At 43.5% G+C, this 20,452-nt stretch overlaps 1 protein-coding gene across 2 annotated transcripts in view; it reads left to right on the top strand.

Annotated features, from left to right (window-relative positions):
• SQOR (sulfide quinone oxidoreductase) overlaps positions 1-20,452 on the top strand; it is a 49,156-nt gene that overhangs the window by 12,586 nt on the left and 16,118 nt on the right. Inside the window, exons 1-4 of one of the 2 annotated variants that reach the window (XM_053224057.1) lie at positions 3,301-3,459; positions 8,406-8,646; positions 11,611-11,781; positions 18,468-18,521. In XM_053224057.1, the coding sequence (XP_053080032.1) occupies positions 8,413-8,646; positions 11,611-11,781; positions 18,468-18,521 (459 nt within the window). In that variant the 5' untranslated portion in view covers positions 3,301-3,459; positions 8,406-8,412. Of the gene's footprint in view, positions 1-3,300; positions 3,460-8,405; positions 8,647-11,610; positions 11,782-18,467; positions 18,522-20,452 lie in introns of those variants that run through there. The other variant, XM_053224056.1, reaches the window with a different exon arrangement.

Raw genomic sequence — 20,452 nt, 5'->3', positions numbered from 1 at the left:
GAGTATGGGCTCCCCATGGGTTGGTTTACATAATAGAGGGGTGCTCCCAGACAAGTTATTTACTGTCTTAAGGAGTTAGCTAGCACTGGAGGGGCAGTCTCTCTAGGATTAGCAAGTCCCCCAGATGTCAAACAATCCTAAAATACAAAAAATTAAAAACATTATTAATACAGTAGGACTCAAAACACCTCCAGAAAGATTTCATGAAGTGTCTAATCCAGTGCCTTTGATATGTACCACAAATATGACTGCATCATTTACCTGAATGCCCTTCAGATTAAGATGAGATCATATTAAGGAACCACAGTATTTATGAGACAATGTTTGGCATTTTCTTGAGACCCAAAAGTGGTACTAATCCAATCGTAGTAACAATTTCTTTCCTAAGATTTTTCTAGATTTGGATTGCCGTTTTATAGGTTAAGTCAGAGGGTATGATAGGTAACTTTATGTGTCAACTTGCCTGGGCCACAGTGTGCCCGCACATTTGGTCAGACATCACTCTTGTGTGTCTATGAGGGTGTTTTCTTGAGGAATCCTTACGCAGATTGCCCTTCCAATGTGGGTAGCCTCATCCAATCAGGTGAAGATCTGAATAGAACCAACAGGCTGACCCTCCCACTAATAGAGAATCTTTCCTACCTGATTGCCTTGAGCGGGAACGTTAGTTTTCTCCTGCCTATACTTGGAACTGAAACATGAGCTCTTCCTGGGTCTTGAGCCTGCTGACCTTTGGACAGAAAGTGCACCATTGGCTGTCCTAGGTCTCCAGCTTGCTGACTGAAGATCTTGGACTTGTCTGCTTTCATAATTGTGTAAGCCAGTTCCCAGGAGTATTCTCCATGTCATAGGGAAAATGATGATGTTTGCTTTCGTTCTCTTCCTTACTCTTTTCCGTCTCCTCTGGTTGAATCCTGATTCTATTCTATTTTATTTTATATTTTATTTTGTAATTTAATTTAATTTAACTTAATTTACTTATTGGCTGTGTGCCCTTGAGAATGTAATCTATCTTCTAGAACTTTTTTCAGTTGTGAAATGAGGATAATGTGTCCACCTCCAGTGCCCAGCACAGTGCCTGGCACTTAGGAATGTGCTGTAGGGCAGTGATGGACCAGTTTTACATTAGGGATCCGGATGTAGCTTCAGATTGTTCAGAGAAGCCGTGTTGTGTTGGGAAGGGGTGGGAGGGGGATTGGCAAAACTCAGAACTGGTAAAAGGAAAGGTTGGCAAGTTGTGAGTCCCAGGCAGGTGGGTGGGCAGTGTGCCCTAAAGAAGTGCTGTAGGCACTAGATGTGGATTTACCCAGAAGCAAATGGAGTTCAAGCTTCAGGGGCCATCTCTTGTATAGGTCCACCTGCATGCAGAGCGGGGGGTTCCAGGAGGGGAGGGGTAGCCAGGCTGTAACCAGGAATTATTTCTATGCTTGTATTTCTGATAAATTGCCTCAAAGACAGATCAGAAGAAAGAGTCCTGAGTCACCAAGAATCCAGACATTTATTGTGATTTATTTTCTCATTCAAAGTTAACATTAACTATCATATCTAATTTTGTATTTGTAACTTCAGTCCCTAAATTGTATAGGCTTCGATGGCCATAAAACCAGGACTGGAGTCCTGCCCCTCTGGGAGATGGTATGTGTGGCCATTTGGGGTTGCAGGATTCTTCTGCCCTGCCCTACCCAACCCAGCACAGAGGCTGTCCCGGGATCTGGAGCCTGGAGAAGTTCCCTCTTCTCCTCTGAACTGTGAGCTCTGGCTAATGCCTGCCTTGCTACCCCAGGGGATATTCAGAAAAAGTTGTTATTCACATAAAGTATTCATCATGGCTCCAGCCCTGATGCGGACTCATTGTGTGAGTTTTGGAGGATCACCTTGCCTCTCTGATCCTCAGTTTGCCCATTTGTAAAGTGGTATCCATACCTCCCATGCAGGTTCCGGTGTGGGCCCTGTGAATTGTACAGCTCTGTGCACGTGGGAGGGAAGTATGATTATAATTATGTTGCTATTACCTGTATTTCTGTTATCTTGCTATTACTTGAAATATGCCCACAACTTACCATTTCAGTAACTAAAGAGCAAAGTCACTGCCCACTCTGACACACCGGTGTTTTTATTTTTTTATAAACATTTATTTATTATTAAGAGACAGAGAGAGACAGCATGAGCATAGGAGGGGAAGAGAGAGGAGGAGACACAGAATCCGAAGCAGGCTCCAGGCTCTGAGCTGTCAGCACAGAGCCCGACGGGGGCCTCGAACTCACAAACTGCGAGATCATGACCTGAGCCGAAGCCGGACGCTCAATGGACTGAGCCACCCAGGCGCCCCTGATACACTGGTTTTTAATTTTTGTTTTTTGCTGTTTCTTCTTCTTCTTTTTTTTTTTTTTAAGTTTATTTATTTATTTTGAGAGAGAGAGACAGACTGAGAGAGGGAGAGGGAGAATCCCAAGCAAGCTCTGTGCTGTCAGGTTAGAGCCTGATGTGGGGCTCCAACTCATGAACCATGAGATCACAACCTAACCTGAAACCAAGAGTCAGACAGTCAACTGACTGAGATACCCAGGTGCCCATTTTTTATTGTGGAAGCTTTTCAATATGTACAAAAATACACTACCATGGGGAATGCCCTCATATATCCGTAGTTGGCTTCAAATTATTATCAACGCATGGCCAATCTTGTGTCTTCTAAGCTCCTACCCACTCCGCCTTAAGCAAATTCCAAATCATTTCAATTGTAAGAATTTCATTATGTATTTATAAAAGATAAGGGCTCTTTAAAAATAATATTAGTATTATTGTTGTATCTCACCCCTCTCCAAGAAATGTAATTTTTTTACTTTTCAGTTTGTAGATTCCTTCCCACCCCTCTCCATGGGGCAGAAGTTACTTTAAATTTGAACATAAATAGAATTCAGCTGTGAGGCATGTTCCCTCAACTATCTCTTAGGTCTAAAACTGTGAGAACACCCAACTGAAGAGTTAGTTTGAATTAAACTCCGCTGCTTAAATTAGTGCTATAACCTTAGGTAAGTTCTCTAACCTTATACTAAACCTCAATGTTCTTATCTGTAAAATGGGGATACTAACATCTCTTTTATAAAGTTATTTTAAGGAGTCTCTGAGACGGTGTCAGTAAAGTACAACCAGTAAATACTCAGTAAATGTTAGCTATTATTATTATGACAGTTTCTCCCCACTTCTTCCTATCAGATCCTGTCTTCTGGGAGTAATTGGTTGAGAGCTGTAACTGGTGATAGATAGCCTAAGGGCTGACTTAAGTAAATAAGCCTAGAGAGCCCAAGGGGGAGGAGCAGATGGGAGAGGAGGAATCTTCCAGGAGTCCTACCACCTGGGCACTAGGGGAAAGCCCCACCTGTGCTGCGTGGACAAGGCTCACTTGTGTCTCGGAGCCTGGGACCCACAGGGATTCAGACCATCAGGACATAACAGCTCGGAGTAAGTTTGGCCCAGGGAAGCTGGAGGCCGAGAGGTAGGGTGGGAGGAACAGAGTGGGTGACCAGAGCTGGAGGCTGTTCGTTATCTATTTTTTGCTTTGATTTTGGAAGTGTTCTACAAAGCCGACAAGTTGAAGGTTGGCTTTGTGGTTGTTAAAACCCGAAGCAAGGAGGGCCCTGCCTGATGTCGGCTTGAGGTAAAATAATTGTGAACCATACAAAGACCCACTGTTTCCTCAAGTGCAAAAGTAGCCGAAAGGTTAAGTACAAGTCTTGCTGGCCCCATGGATCTTTCATTAAGAATGCTCTGAATAATCCTTACTTAGAGGCCCGCTCTGTTTGAACTCAGCCAGGTGTCCTGACACCCAGCAAGTGTCATGTCATGTGCCATGAGATTAAGGAGATTTTGACACAGGCGATCTGCACTGCCTGTGCAAGAAGGGCCAGCAGTGGGAAGGCATGGAGGCCCAAAGACTTGTCTGGACCGCGGCCCAGAGCCCACAGTCAGGGATGTAAGTAGGAGATGCGGAGGAGACCGACTTCTCCTTTCAGTCAGCGGGATTTTACTTTGCTAGTTAGGCTACAGATACAGCAAAGCATTTATTTTGATCCCTTAAAGGAGGCACTCGATTTAGGATTCACTGAAGACTGTTTATCTAACTTCAAATAATGAAATTATTTAATTATAAAATCTATTGCATGCACATGTTAAATGAAAGTTAAATTTGCCTTATTTATTTTTTAAAAGTGTGTGTTTCACCTCTTAAGAATGTAGAGATAAAGTGGCTGTATTCTTCTGTATCATTGGTAGTTAATTCTTACTTCTTTTTTTTAATTAAAAAATTATTTATTTTAGAGAGAGAGTGTGCACATGTTGGGGGAGGGGCAGAGGGGAGAGAAAGAGGGGGGGAGAGAGAGAGAGAAAGAGAGAGAGAGAGAGAGAGAGAGAGAGAGAGAGAGAGAGAAAATCTTAAGCAGGCTCCACTTAGGGCTTGATCCCATGACCCTGGGATCATGACCTGAGCCAAAATCAAGAGTCAGATACTCAACCAACTGAGCCCCCCAAGTGCCCCTTAAAAAAATTTTTTTTGTCATTTTATTTATTTTAGAGAGAGAGAGAGAGAGTTAATTCTTATTTCTTAACCTCACCAGTTTCAGGGTACCTTTTCAAGAGACTATGTATGAAATCATGTAAGATTTATGCTTCTTAGTTATTTGGTTGACAGAAATTATCTGTTTCTTTTCTGATCTGATCCAATGACTGTCATAAAAGGCCAGGTCAGGCCTGGCCTTTCTTTTCTGTTTGCTTTCTGGTTAAGATTGTGTGACCGTTGCTTCCTTCGATTGTCTGGTTGTTTTGGTTGTTGCTATAGACTTGATTTAGGTCAATGTCAGACCTTCTTATTGGTTCCTGTGTAATGTTTTCTGACACCATTTCTAGCACCAAATATATGGTTTTTCCAACACCAATCAGTTCTCTGACACCAAGTGGGTGTCCAAAAATTCAATTCTGACGTTAATTCCCAGAATTAAATCAGACCCAACAGGTTAAGGGCTCAGCCACATAAGACTGCCCCCACCTCAGATGTCAGCTGCAAATGGGGGTCCCAGGGGACCCACACTTCTGCCTGGCTGACTACAAGTTTGGGGGCTCCCATGATCCCCACTCCTTAAGTTTTGACAGTTCACTAAAATGATACACGGAACTCAGGAAAACACTTTACTTATGCTTACCAGTTTATTATAAAGTTTGTTTCAACACGGAAACAGCCAGGTTGAAGAGAGCATAGGTACTGGGGTTGGGTGGGGGGTAGGAGCCAGGTAGCGACCCCTGCCCCCAGCACTTCCGCGTGTTCACTAACACAGAAGTTCTCAGAATCTTGTTGAAGAGTTTTTATAGAATCAGTCCCCACGACATTCTGTTTGATGACTGTTATTAATGAAGCTGATAAAACTGTTTGAGAGGACTTTGCGTTTATAAATATTGAATCCAGAAACAGCCTATGGGTAGCTGCTGAAATAAAACAGAACTAGCTTTCTTGGCTGAATGAGGGAAATATTTGCGTGGACTCTTCCTCTTTCAAGAGAAAAACCATGGCGTGTTAGGCTGGAAGGGAATGAGGAGGTTAAATGATGTTGGATGGAGTGGCTGGAAACCAGGAACTTAGCCAGGCCTCCTCCTCGATCGCTATTGTTCAACCCTTTCCAGGAGGTTTTAAGATGTAGTGTCAACACCATGAAAAAATGGTTTCTCTTTCTGGGAAGTGAAGGGTTTTGCTGTGATTTTGTCATTTTGTGGATAATATGAAAAGGCAGAATGTGACAACTGTCTGTTCACCATAAAACATCTTCTTTCCCTACCAAACAGCAACATCCAACTTGGTGGTTTCCTCTGCTCCTCAGTCATTTAAAAAAAAAATCAAATTGAGTGATTTTTAAAATTTAAAAATCTAGAGTTCATTAAAGAACACTTGAGAAAAGCCCACAGAAAGAAGAGGAAAAAGCCAATTATAGTTATATCAAAACATTACTATTGAGGTGTCAGTACCATAAAAAAATAGTTTGCCTTCTCTGGGAAGTATGGAAAATATATGTCTGGATTTTTTTCCTTTAACATCATCGCATAGGCAGTGTTTTGTTGCTGTTGATAAAGATCACAGAGACAGTAGAGTACAGTGGTGGTTTAAAACAGAGGCTGTGGCACCAAAGTGCCTGGGTTCAAATCATGGCCACCACTTACGGGCTATATCATCTTGAGGAAGTCACTTACCAGCTCCCTGGCTCGATTTTATCATCTGTAAAATGGAGATGATAACGGCATCCATGTCACAAAATAAATGCTTGTGTAAAGGACTTAATAAATGTTACTTATCAAAATAAAGATTTTATTATAACATTAACATATGTATGTAGTAGACACTTTATAAAACACAGAAAAGCGGAAGAAATCAAAATCACCCGTTATCTTACATAACCATACTTAACCTTTCTCCCTGATGTTTTGACGTTCAGACTGCTATTCCCTGCCCCTCCCTACCACATTAAATTGAGTCAGTCATAAATTCACGTTAGTTAAAACTGGGCCCCGAGCCTTCTCTGGCCAATGTGGAGTCTGTAGTTTTTTCTGTAACCAGGATGTAATCAGAGCCAGTCCACAAGCCACTTAACTGAGGGTTCACCATATTAGGAATAAATATGTGAGAAATACTTGTGTAAAGGTTTTTCTTCTTTAGCATTATTAGTTATTTCCTTAGTCTGGAATCCAAGAAATGGAAATGCAGGGGCAACGGCTGAGAAATGTTACTTTCTAGAAGGGTCACACTGATTTTAAACTTCTAGCTACAGTTTATGAGCCTGCCCCACTTACTGTGGGCACCCAAATCTGCCCACCTCCCTCGCTTGGAAGTTGTGTGTTTGTGGGGGGCGGGGAGGGGGTGGTGGTGGGGTGGGTACCCAAACCCTGGAAGAGTTAATTCTAATTAAAATCAGCACTTGGCTCCTCCTTCCTACTAGGTTGATTCTGCCTCCTCCAGAGCCTTTCTTGCTTCCTTTTACATCCTTTCCCCCTCTTGGCTTTGTTTAGTAGCCTTCTTCTTCTTTTGTTGGGGGAAAATCATATCATTAAATCGTTCCTAGTAAGAAGTTAGTGACCTCAGCAGCTGGAAGTGTTATCCCTCAGCTGTGTTTGCATTTTAATAAAGGGTTGTTGAACCCAGAGGACTAAACTTGGTGGTGAAATTTGGGCCACGGAATACCCAGAGAAGGTGATATTTTTGAGTCTGGGCCCTTCACCTATTGGTAAGTAGGTGGCATCTAAGGTATAGGGCCCCTTCTGTGGATGGAGTGAAGCCAGGGCCAGTTTCTGAGAAGCTTTCACTTTCTCACTGCCACTGCACTAACGGCTTAGCAAAGAGACACCTTTGCCTAAAGGTAAAGTGTGTCTCTGGGGGGAACTGGGAAGGAGAGATTGTTTACTGAAATGGATATAATAAAAGACCAGTCAGCAGCATGTGCAGATTCTTTACATAAAATATAACTTTATGATACCAGGCAGGGCTCCTTTTATGGCCTTTTAATCATCGAGTTGCAATTACCAAGGGTGTGGAGGGCTTTTGCTTATGTGCAGCCAGTGATTTGATTACACTGCATGTCCGTGAGCAGGCAGAGCCACGAGGCCTCTGAGTGGGGCCAACAGCCCTAGTTACCTTGTTCTGAACTCCAAGTTGTAGAAGGTGGGTTTCTTCTGGACTGTTTCTGTTTCATCAAGATCTGGGGTGCGCTTTATGGCAGGGAATTGTACAGGTGTCTCTTCGTGGACTCCTACATCTTTGATGGGCTCAAAGGTCAAAGAAACAGTTGTAGAGTGTGCCTGAGAGGAGAATGGGTGACACCCTAGGTTTATGGATGGACAAGGATAAGCGTTGGCTAATTATTATTATGATTATTATTATTTTAAGTCTATTTATTTATCTTGAGAGAGAGCAAAGGAGCAGGGGAGGGGCAGAGAAAGAGAGGGAAAGAGAGAATCCCAAGCAGGCTCCATGCTGTCAGTACAGAACCCAATGTGGGGCTCCATCTCATGAAATGTGAGATCATGACCTGAGCCAAAACCATGAATCAGACACTTAACTGACTGAGCCACCCAGGCGCCCCAGTGTAGGCAAATTATTAGAACTTAAAAGGTAAGTTCTAGTTCAAACAAAAGTCCTAGGGGTCCTGAAAGAAGGAGGGAGAATAATAGAAAGCTTAGCCAATTATTAGCTATCAGTGGAGTGTTCCCAGGAGACTTCTGACCACAGCCGGATGGGAATATAAGGGTCTTGAGAATAGACAGTGGGAACCAACTAGAGCTGGTCAGACGCCAGCCCCCCCCTTCCTGCCTGAAAGAAAATGTTTTAGTCCCATAGGGTCCCTACCTTACGCACAGCCTTGTCTGTTCCTTTCCAGCCTGAAGATGACCCCATTGGCCACTGTGGTGTCTGGCCCCCGGGCCCGGCTCTTTGCCTGCTTCCTCAGGCTGGGTACTCAGCAGGCTGGCCCACTTCGGCTGCACACAGGGGCCAGCCTTGCAGCCAAGAACCACTATGAAGTGCTGGTACTGGGTGGGGGCAGTGGCGGGATCACCATGGCTGCCCGCATGAAGAGGAGAGTGGGTGCAGAGAACGTGGCCGTTGTCGAGCCCAGTGAGGTAAGTGTCCTTGTTCTGAGTACGTGAGTGTGTGTGCACGTGCACCTGGATGTTCAGGGGTAGGTCATGGATGGCTGTCAGGCACTGTGTTGTCACATTCCCAGATTAGTGCTTCTCCTTCTGGGCACAAAAAGCAGGCTGTCTAAAAGGACTGGGAGAAGGTGGAGAGAGGGAGGGAGGGAGAAAGAGAAAGAGAGAGAGAGAGAGACAGAGAGAGAGGACAGATCTCTGGGCTGTTATGGTCTTCTTTGTGTTAGTTTCTGAGCATTGCTATAACAAATTATCACAAACTTTGTGGCTTAAAACAATAGATTTATTTGTTCACAGTTCTGGAGGCTAAGGTGTTAGTAGGGTGATGCTCCCTCTGAAGGCTGTGGAGGGGAGAGGGAGTCCCAGGCCTCTCTCCTAGCTTCTGGTGGTTGTGGACCATCCTTGGCATGCTTTGGCTTGTAGCTGCTTCATTCCAGTCTCTTCCTCCGTCTTCGCGTGGCCTTCTCTCTGTGTGTCTTTAGTGTCTTCATCTGACCTTATTATAAGGACACCAGTCTTTGGATTTAGGGCCTATTCTAATCCAGTCTGACCTCATCTTAACTTGATTACATCTGCAAAGTCCCTATTTCCAAATAAGATCACATTCACAGGTACTGGAGGGAGGACTTGAACATATCTTTTTGAGAGAGACAGTTCAACCCACAAAAGCTTCCCAATTCCAACCTAGCATCCAGAGGAAAATCAGTGACCATTGTACTTTCCTTTCTCTGTTCTAGTCTGGAGAACGGGTGATGAGTTGAGCAGCAGGGAGGCCTCTGGGAAAGGTGTTAGTGGGTTTGGGAAATTTAAATGCGAAGGTTTACAAATAGATAATAAAGCAGAAAAAGGTAGAGATAACAGAAAGGAAGTTGGGAAGTGTTTGTATGGCACTATTTCATGCACAACATTTTAAGGTGGTCCTCAAAGCTTCAGCAAAGCTTCAGCAAAATGATTCCAGAGTTTTGGGGGTTTGACTAAGGTTTCCTAAGGTACCGGGTATGTACCCATTGGGGCCTGTGCCCTTGGGAGGGAAGCAAAATGGATCCAATGCCTGTTTGGTGGGGAGGGTAGGTCAAGAAAAGCACACACCTTTTCAAGAAGTCTCCCCAGTTCCTCATGCACTGCCTAGGGCTTTGTTGTAATCTCTGTTGTAATCACTGTATGCTGTGATCTGAGAGTAGAGTAGAGGGGGTGTGCCCTACCATTTTCCTTTCTAAAGTGATTGATTCAGGATCCATATTAAAAAAAAAATTTTTTTAATGTTTATTTTGAGAGAGAGAGAGAGAGAGAGAGAGAGAGAGCAAGCTGGGGAGGGACAGAGAGAGAGGGAGACAGAGGATCCAAAGCAGCCTCTGTGCTGTCAGTGTAGAGAGGGACGTGGGGCTCCCACAAACTGTGGGATTGTGACCTGAGCTGAAGTTGGCCACTTAACCGACTGAGCCTCTCAGGCGCCCCTGGATCCGTGTTTTAAATGACAGTGATCTGACAGCTCTGTCAGGGGCCTGTGGTGTATTATAGCTAAGCCATGGGCAGGTCTCCCATTGGGGTTACTCTTTGTATGAGGGCTCTTCTGAAGCAATGGGCACAATTTAGGAGGCCAGAATCCTGGCTTCCTGGTCCTTCCCCGTGAGGAAGTTTGGGACAGGAGTCTTTCAAAGGTGTTGCCAGGGGCTCAGGGGTTTGGTACTTTCCCTCCTGTGTCCTGTGTTGTGATTGGTGGAGTTGATGCTTGTGTGTAGTCTGAAAAAGAGTCTGGGCTTCTATTTTTATTCCTTTTTCTGTTCAAGATGGAGTTGAAATGAGTAAGTTCTCACCATTGGAGGCATCTGCCCCCCTCGTCTTTGATCACATCCATTACTGGCTGTAGGGAGATTGCAAAGCCATTTGTTATATCCTCTTTACTGCTCTGTGGCTGGCAACTCTGTCCAGCCAGATTAAGGCGTTTTGACAGTGTTGAGAGTTCTTGGTCCCCCAGGCCACTCCATGAGTGTATTGGGATTCTCAGAAGCCATTAGATCAATCTGTCCTTTGCCCATGAGTCTAGAACTTTCGAAACTAACTTATATCAAGAGAGGACCGACCATCTGAAGCAGGAGAATTCCAGGACACAGTGGGAATTTGGCATTATAAGGTAGAATCTGGTGCCTACCGGCTTCAGGTGTAAAGCCTCAGAGAGAAGAGGAGGGTGTACTGGGGCTGATAGGGAATGTATGTAGTCTTCCATGGGCTTGGGAAACACAGTTGGAAGTTAAAGAAGTTTTGAGGGGCATCTGGGTGGCTAAGTCGGTTAAGTGTCTGACCTCAGCTCAGATCATGATCTCATGGTTCACGAGTTCGAGCCCCACATTGGGCTCTGTGCTGACAGCTCGGAGCCTGGAGACTGCTTCGGATTCTGTGTTTCCATCTATCTCTGCCCCTCCCCCACTCGCACTCTGTCTCTCTCTTAAAAATAAATAAATACTAAAATTTTTTTGTAATTAAAAAAAAAGAAGTTTTGAGACTCCTCAAAAATGGTTATAAAATTTCCAGACTTACTGTAGTCTCCAGATGCTTCTAAGGAACCATATTTAGGATTCTAGGCTTGATTTTCCTTTATGTCTGTGTGCGTAAATGTATCCATCATGTATATGTATGTATGCATGTATATATAACATGTACGTGTTAAGCACCAAGTCAACTTTGAGCAATAAATAATACAATGGTCATGAAACATAGTTGATGGCTTTTTTTTTTTTAATTTTCTTGGCAGAATTCTTATGTTGGGTGACTGCCCTTCAGAGCTTAGCATAATGGGAGACACCAATGGAGGGGGGAGGCTAAACTTCTAAGACTTCTACTTGTGATGATCCAAGGGTTGGAAGGGAGTAACTGAGAGTCTAGCTCATGTGCCTTGAATTTTAACCCTTTTGAATCGCCAAATACTTTGCTTCTCAGAGACATTTCTACCAGCCAATCTGGACGCTGGTGGGTGCAGGTGCCAAACAGTTATCCTCGTCAGGCCGTCCCACCGCAAGTGTGATACCATCTGGAGTAGAATGGATCAAAGCCAGAGTGATTGAGCTGAACCCAGACAAGAACTGCATCCACACAGACAATGGCAAGGAGGTAACCACTGGGGGCCTTTGGCTTTTGTTAATCAGGGCTTGTGTTAATGCACAACAGTTACCAAGCTAGACAGCTTCGTGGAGAGAGAGCAACATATATGAATGTGTGTTCATGGATGTATGTGTGTTGATACAGCATGAGGTGGGAAAGCATGTGGTGATTGGAGGATGGGGTAGACAAAAGGACTGAGTGATGCTGAATAAATGAATAACTAAGACATGTGTTTGTTGAACACCCACTGTTGCTCTGTTGCCTGGTACAGTATCTTGCATCTGAATGTTTATTCAACAAATACTACTGCTACGTGTTAAAATAGCAGGCACCTCCCTTCTTTTACCTTTGAAACAGCCAGCTTCTTTACCTGATGGCTGACCTCCCAGAGGAAGGGGATGTGGGAAAATATCCATCCCAGTTACACCAGGGGTTGCTATGCCAGAGTGATGAGGGACTGTGTGAGTCTGGATTGTACCAGGGCTAAGAAGATTTTCTGTGGCTAGAGCTTGAGGCTCTCAAGTGTTCAGTACCATTTAGAGTCTCCTCCCATCACCCCGAGATCAAAGCCCCTGTGTTTGACTGAGGGGATGAGGGCGGATGGTGAGATGATGGGCTCAGGAGGCATCTGCAGTGTCATGTCCTCTTGTCTGTTGCCACGCTCATGGCTGTGGCAGGCGGTGCACTCTGGCATTTTCACAGAGCTGTAGAATCTGGAAGTGGGTGGGGATCTGAAGGGTTTCAAGTCCAGTCCCTTCCTCTAAGCAGGGGCTCATTGGTGACAGGCATTTGTAACTCTTCCTTGGGTCATGGATTTTTCTGAACACCTGAAAATAAGCCCTGTCTAGAAAATTCACATACATACCAAATTTTGCATTTAATTTCACTGAGTTCAGAGATTCTTTGTAGCTTTTTTCTAAACCCAGATCAGGAGTACCTGCCTTATAACGTTATTGATCTTTGGCTCTCTAGCCAGCCAGCCAGCCTGCTTGTCTGTCTGCCTGCCTGCCTGCCTTCCTCTTCCCACAAATAATTATTAAGTATATTTTCTACTTTGAGAGAGAGACTGTGAGCATGATTGTGTGTAAGCAAGAGGGGGAGGGGCAGAGAGAGAGAGAGAGAGAGGGAGAGAGAGAATCCCTAGCAGGCTCTGTGCTCAGCACAGAGTCTGACTCGGGGCTCAATGATGACCTGAGCTGATATCAAGAGTTGAAAGCTTAACTGACTGAGCCACCCAGGTGCCTCTTTCCCTTCCCTCTCCTTCTCTCCCCTCCCCTTCTTCTTTCATAAGCTCTATGCCCAATGTGGGGTCAAACTCATGACTCTGAGATCAAGAGTTGCATGCTCTACTGACTGAGCCAGCCAGGTACCCCTATTAAGCATCTTCTATAAGCTAGATACAGATTTAGGCATGAGTGAACAAAAAGAAACAAAAATCCTTACTCTCCTTGATTTTATATTCAAGTGGGGAAGGGCATCCGATAACTAATAGACATAGTAAGTATATTATATAGTGTGTTAGAAGGTGATGAGTATTAGTGAAAATAAATACAGCAGAGTAACTGAGATTGGGGCACGTGGGGGAGGGATTGAATTTAAAATGGGTTGGTATTTACATGTCCCAGGGTCAAGGAGCTCTCTGATAACAAGTGATCCCTCTCCATTTTTTAGACAGACAGGCAGACAGACAGATAGACATGTCATATGAAATTTTTGCCTTTACTGAGTCAGAATCCATTTGTGTAATTACTTTCATACTCTTTGTTAGACCCCCAGGGTGTTATTTGCCTCAATAATTTCTTGTCCCTTGTTTTATCCTGTAGCCTGGCCAAGAATATCTTTCTTTTCTGTGGGAGAATCCTTCAACTATTTGAAGATGGGTCTTATCATCTGTGTAAATCTATTCTTCAGGTAGATTTGTGCCCCGTCTCCACTTTCCTCAATTCTTTCTCCTGTTTTGTGGTCTCTGATCCTCTCACTGTTCTCTCTACCCTGCTTTGGACATCATCTGGCTTGTTAGTGCCCCCATGAAAAAGGTTGCCTGGAAGAATAGGCAACTTTACAGAATAGCCCAGAATAGAGTGAGATCATTCTCTCTGACAACTGGATATAGCCTAAGTTAGCATTTGCCTTTTTAGCAGGCAGTTACCACAATGCTGATTCATGCTGGGCTTGAGGTCAGTTCAAACTTCTGGGTGTTTTTCTCATATGAACCAATGTCAAGTCAGGCTATATATATATATATATATATATATATATATATACACACACACACACACACACACACACACATACATATGCATATATTTACATACACATATGTACATGTATGTATATATATGTAGAAAGCCATATATGGATATGGAAATATGTAATGGATTAGAATATATATGTTCTATATATTACATATATGATATATATCATATTCTATACATAATATATATATATATACATACATACTTAAAAATTATTTATCTCTCCCTGTTGATGAACTTATTTTCTGTCTCTTTTGTCTGTCTCTAAGAGAACAGACAGAATTAAACAGAAGATTATTCATAGTTCACAAGTTTGAGCTTTGGGGCTCATTTCCTCTGCCAGTTCACTGCTTGTGGGGCCAGGGCACCTGTCCCTGACAACATATATCACCTCTTTGGTACAGCAGTGCCTGCCTCCTTGATTAGACCCCTTCATATTACATGTATGGCTCAGAGTCCTCTGTGGTTGGGTTTGTGCATATCTTAAGAATCATAAACTTGTCCCATGTCTTAAGAATGAAAGGCACTGGTAGGTGTTCTCACTTCTGAGCCTTAGACATGTAAGGCTCAGACTCTTAGGAAAGTTGCAGGGTTTTGTTTTAGGGCTGGGGAAGAAATTGCCGTGAGCTGGCAGAACTGTCTTCCAAGATTTTATTAAGTATGTTAGCCAGATATCAGAGATCTGCATAAAACATCTCATGGGGGAGATATTGTCTTGTTGGTTTTAGTTCCTCTTCCCAACTTGCCTGGATCTTTTGGGTTTGTGACTCTGTCATCCGATTAACATTTTCCCCCTAGCCATTATCTATGATAGATTCATTTAAGTTCAGGGTTTTAATTTGGTAAAACCAAATCTCTGTCTCTAGAGAGCTTTTTCTAGCTCGCATCAATGAATCAACCTTCTTCAGCAAATATTTTTTGCTAAAAATTTACCAAAATTGTTCCATTCTTAGTTTACACTTCACTATTTTTTCAAGACTGAGTTGAAGGGATTGCTGAAATCCAGCCTTGTTGTGTCTCTGACTCTTCCCTGATGGAAGGGTCTCTGTCTGGAATGTGTCCCTTAGGCTCTGTGTGGGCTGGCCGTTGTCCTTCTCCAAACTTAACTTGATTCTGGTTCTATTCTCTGTCTCATTTCTGCTCCAGTAGATTTTCCTTTCATTTCACATGCCTTGGCTTCCTTCTTCCCCAGGACATTTTCACATGCTGAGTTTCTCTCTTTCCCTAGCTAACTCCTACTTAGCTTTACCCTAGCTATACCCCTTCAGGAAAGCCTTCCCTAACCTACTGGACTGGGTCAGGTATCCCCTGGACACGCTATCACAGCATTCTGTGATTTAGTAATTATTTGTGAGATTATCTGGTAATACCTATCTCACCCACTAGACTGAGTTCTTGGAGGGGTAGGAAATGTATCTTTCTTGTTTGGTGTTATCTGTCCAGGACCTAGCACAAGATCTGTCACATAGAAGGTGCTCCATAAATATTTGTGAACAAATTGTGTCTCAGTTTCTTTATCTGTATAAAATGGGACTAGTAATACCACCTCTACCTCATTGGGTTATTTTGAGGATTAAACGGCTTAAAACATGTGAAGGATTAAAAAAATTTGTTTTAATGTTTAATGTTTGTTTATTGTGTGTGTGTGTGAAAGAGAGAGAGAGAGAGAGAGAGAGAGAGAGAGAGAGAGAGAGAGAGAGAAAGCATGAGTGAGGCGGGACAGAGAGAGAGAATCCGAATCCAAAACAGAATCCAAAACAGTCTCCAGACTCTGAGCTGTCAGCACAGAGCACCACATGGGACTCAAACTCATGAACCAGGAGATCATGTCCTGAGCTGAAGTCGGATGCTTAACTGACTGAGCCACCCAAGCACCCCAAAACATGTGAAGGATTTAGAGCAGTGCCCTGCACAGAGTGCATGCTCAAGAAATTGTTACTGTTATTATTTTTTAAAGAATACCTGAAAAAAAGGAACAGGAAATTCTTATTAAGTACCTACTGTGTGCCAGCATAGTTCTTGACTGCTGACTGACTGAAAGCAGTTTACAATCTGTGAACCCATGTTGGAGGTCTTTTCCCAAATCACTAAGAGACATTTGCTTAGCAAATGAGCCTAGAATTTTGCAATGGAGGACATCCTATCTACTAAGTTATTAGTATCAGAGTTTACTGCCCACATTCCCCTGTATAAAATTAGAATATTTGCCTGTATTTAGCCTTCTGGCAATGTCTAGACTGTTCTCTGTCATTGCTCAAAAGTCTTGTCTACAAGTTTTTGAAATTCCTTAGAATTTAGATCATCTGGCCTCAAAACTTGAATTCATTCAGAAGGCTTGAGGCTTTCTTTTTGTTTTTTGCTCTCTTAAGGTTTATTCTCCCTTAATGATTTCTTTTTCATAATCTTAAATTTGACAGTTACTAGTCCTTAAAAATAATCAATATTATTCTCTTATTAGACAGTCAGGGCAGACAGAAACCAAAGGTTTTTCTTGTTGATAGTGTTCATGTTTTACCTGTAGATCATCACCTCCTGCTCCGACCCCATGTCCCATCTGACCTCACATACCCTGAAGACTCAACATAGTTCAGTCAGGTAGTTAATGGGCCTGGTACACTTTCTTACAGAACAAGGAGTTTCAGGGCACAGCTGTCATGAATAGACAAATCATATGGAGGAAGATGTGTATATTATACACTTTGAAAAATTATATATTTCATAAACAACTGAAACCATCCATCCATCCATCCATCCATCCATCCATCCATCCATCCAACGTTACTGAGTTCCTCACTTTAATTTAGTGGCTGTGCTAGATTCTAGGAATATAAAGAATAAGACCTAACCTTTATCTTCTGGGAGTCATCAATGTAGTGGAAGGAGACATTACTCCTATATAATAGCACCAGTGCTATAATGCATCATGTACACCACAGTAAGAGAGCTCCCAGAAGGAGCCATTGGGGAGGAATCATTGGAAGGCCTCACTGTAGAGGTGACCTTGGAGCTGAGCCTCCTGGATCCCAGGGCAACACCTCTGCAGAAGCTTGCTGCCCATGGCTCCCCAGCCTGAGCCAAGCACTCTCTGGTCTTGGAGTTCTCTCTCTTCAATTGTGACCTGCTCCGCTCGCTGCTCTGCTTCTCCATTTAGTACAAGATTGTGATAATTAATTACAATCCATTTCTCCTTTCTGGGCTCCTGACTTTCATTACAATCATTCTCCACCTCTAGTTTTCAGGGCAAGTCCCATTTCTTTCTTTCTTTCTTTCTTTCTTTCTTTCTTTCTTTCTTTCTTTCTTTCTTTCTTTCTTTCTTTCTTCTTTTTCTTTTATGTTTATTTATTTATTTTGAGAGACAGAGAGACAGAGAGAAAGGGAGAGAGAGAATTCCAAGCAAGTTCTGTGTTGTCAGCGCAGAGCTGGAGGTGGGGCTCGATCTCACGAACCATAAAATCATGACCTGAGCCAAAATCAAGAGTTGGATACTTAACCGACTGAGCCACCCAGCTGTCCCTGCAAGTTCTGTTTCTTTGTATCCTTTTTGCTTACACTCTTCTGGCCTCAACTTGTCTTCCTTCTGATCTTAAACCCACATTTCCATCATGATAAATATGGATACTTTGCCCTTGGCATGAGTGATCACAATACCCATGTTTAAAGAGGGAGCTTTTAGGTTATAAATAGATAATTAAGATCAGGTACATTATGTCACATTTTTTTCCATGGCCCTCAAAAGAGCAGTTTCTCACAATGTTGGTCCAATCCACACGACAGGTCAGATTTGCTTGGGATTCACACATCACTCCATAGATTTTAAGGAAAGTTGATTGTCTTTTTTTTTTTTTTTTTAATTTTTTTTTCAACGTTTTTATTTATTTTTGGGACAGAGAGAGACAGAGCATGAACGGGGGAGGGGCAGAGAGAGAGGGAGACACAGAATCGGAAACAGGCTCCAGGCTCCGAGCCATCAGCCCAGAGCCTGACGCGGGGCTCGAACTCACGGACTGCGAGATCGTGACCTGGCTGAAGTCGGACGCTTAACCGACTGCGCCACCCAGGCGTCCCGGTTGTCTTTTAAGATGAGGAAGTGATTCTCCCACCCCTCAGCACGAGAAAGTGTTAACACAGGCACCATACAAATAATTGTGACTTCTTTGTATCACTGTCCACTATGTAAAAATACAGGAGTCAAAAGCCCTGGGGGGGGGGGGTGTGGTTATACAATACAGTACTTGCGAAACACTGAGGTGTGAGGTGACAGAGAATGGCAGACATGATGGCAAACTGGAGTGTGCCTCCCTCCCTGTGCCCTGCCCATCACCCACAGCCTCAAGGCATACACATTAAAACATGGAAACATGATGGTGGCCACACAGGGGTGGGGCTGAGGGCTGCCGCTCCTGGGATCCTGGTCTAAAATATTACTGTTTTGTGTTCCAGATCTCCTACAAATATCTTATTATTGCTCTTGGAATCCAGCTGGACTATGAGAAGGTACTATTTTAAGATTTATTTATTTACTTTTGAGAGAGAGAGAGAGAGAGAGAATGAGAACACAGGGGAGGGGCAGAGGGACAGGGAGAAAGGGAGAGAGAATCCCAAGCAAGCTCTGCCCTGACAGTGTGGAGCCCACCACAGGTCTTGAACTCAAGAACTGTGAGATGATGACCTGAGCTGAAATCAAGAGTCTGACGCTTAATGGACTGAGCTACCCAGGCACCTGAGAAGGTACCGTTTTAAACTACTTCTGTGTTACACTGGCCTACTTATGCTAAGATCAAATGCTGTATTTAGTTGCTTTGTATTCGTTTTGACAAGAAACAGTTCTAAGGGATCCTCTTAGTTTTGTTTTGTTTTTTTTCTTCTCAGTGGTCGTTTTATGGTTTTTGAAAAATCATCTCTAAGATTCTGTCAGTGATAATGATATATTTTAGCTTTAAGCTTTAATCTGAGTTTAGTATGTCCATCCCTAATGGCAGTTCTTGCAAAACAGCAGGCTTTTTCACACTCACAGGAAAACTACCTTGCTGTGTAGGACTGAGTTGCCTCTTCCCCTCCCAAGCTCCATGGAGTCCCTGCAGTGTGAGGTCCTGCTCCCTGGCCAGCTCGGCCAAAGAGGGAGTGAGGTCTCCTCTCTTTCTGTGACTCTCCCTGCCCCTCTCTGCTCCCGAGTTCCCAGGGAAGCAACTTGAATTGGATGAGGAGTCATAAACGGCCCTTTGTGACCAGTTTCCCTAAAATAAACCTGGTTACCACTTTGTGGCACCTTTTTCCTTGACAACAATGTCTTCGAACTAGAGAAAAGTGATGAGGGAGATAAAAGATCAGTTGTTTGTTTGTCTCTTGGATAGTGCGTTTTGCTTTGGGAACCAGGAAGTATGGAGGTCGTGTGAGAAGAACCCTAGGCAGTGGTCAGGAGCCTCGGCATCTGGTTCTGTAAGATTCTAGGTGGGTCTCTCAACCTTGCTCTCCTCAGTTTCCTCGTCTGTGCCTAGGAGCCAGTACTGTTTTCCCACCTGCCTCAGAGGCGTGCAGCGAATATCTACTGTTAGCATGGGATGAAACTTCAGAAACATTAAAATACAAGGTGATCCTATAATAATAATGATAATCATAATGATGATGATTGTTGAGACTGCTGATATTATAACTACTTAAACTACAGCAGGAGATATGATCGGAGAAATGGTTGCTTTTTACATTGAGGAGGAGACCATAGCCCTCTGTTTCCTTGAGAGCTGAGGGATGGGTGTCGAGTGGTGGCCCTATGGCCTGGAGAGCAGCCTGGCAGGGTTCTGAAGGACCAGTGCATCTTGATGACTGTTGTTTGACAGTTCTCTGCTCTTGCTGGAAGAACTGGTGCCTGAGTCTCAACTCAATCTATTCCATCTTCATTGTCCTCTATCAACCTCCTAACATTAAGGACAAGCGCCCAGGTAATCTTCCTGGCAGGAATACACTAACACTTATGGAGCACTTACTGTGTGGGTGTTATTTTCCCAAGCGCTTTCTGTGCGTGGTTTCACATACTTCTGCCAACAACCCTCCGAAGCAGTTACTTTTATCCCCATTTTACAGGTGAGGAACATAAACTTCTTGGTGTACATTAGAACCACCCAGAGATCCTGATAAAACAGGTTTCTGGGCTTGCCCCTGAGTTTCTGAATCAGTAGGTCTGGGTGGGGCCTGATAATTTGCATTTCTAGGAAGTTCCCAGGTACCATACTTTGAAACCCCACTGGCTCAGGGATATTAGCTAATTTACCCAGGGTCATAACACCTGTAAGTAGAAAAGCTGGGACTCAAGCCAGATCTGTGGGGTTCCCAAGTCCATGTTTTTAATTACCTGCCCTTACTGCCTTTGCCAAGAGTCTGATATGGTACAACCTTCGATAATGGGTAGTTGACATTTGCGATTATTGACA

The sequence above is a fragment of the Acinonyx jubatus genome, chromosome B3, assembly GCF_027475565.1.
Source record: "Acinonyx jubatus isolate Ajub_Pintada_27869175 chromosome B3, VMU_Ajub_asm_v1.0, whole genome shotgun sequence".
NCBI classification, from domain to species: Eukaryota; Metazoa; Chordata; class Mammalia; order Carnivora; family Felidae; genus Acinonyx; species Acinonyx jubatus.
Note: the sequence above shows the minus strand (reverse complement) of the source record. Positions and strands in the feature narration are given on the sequence as shown.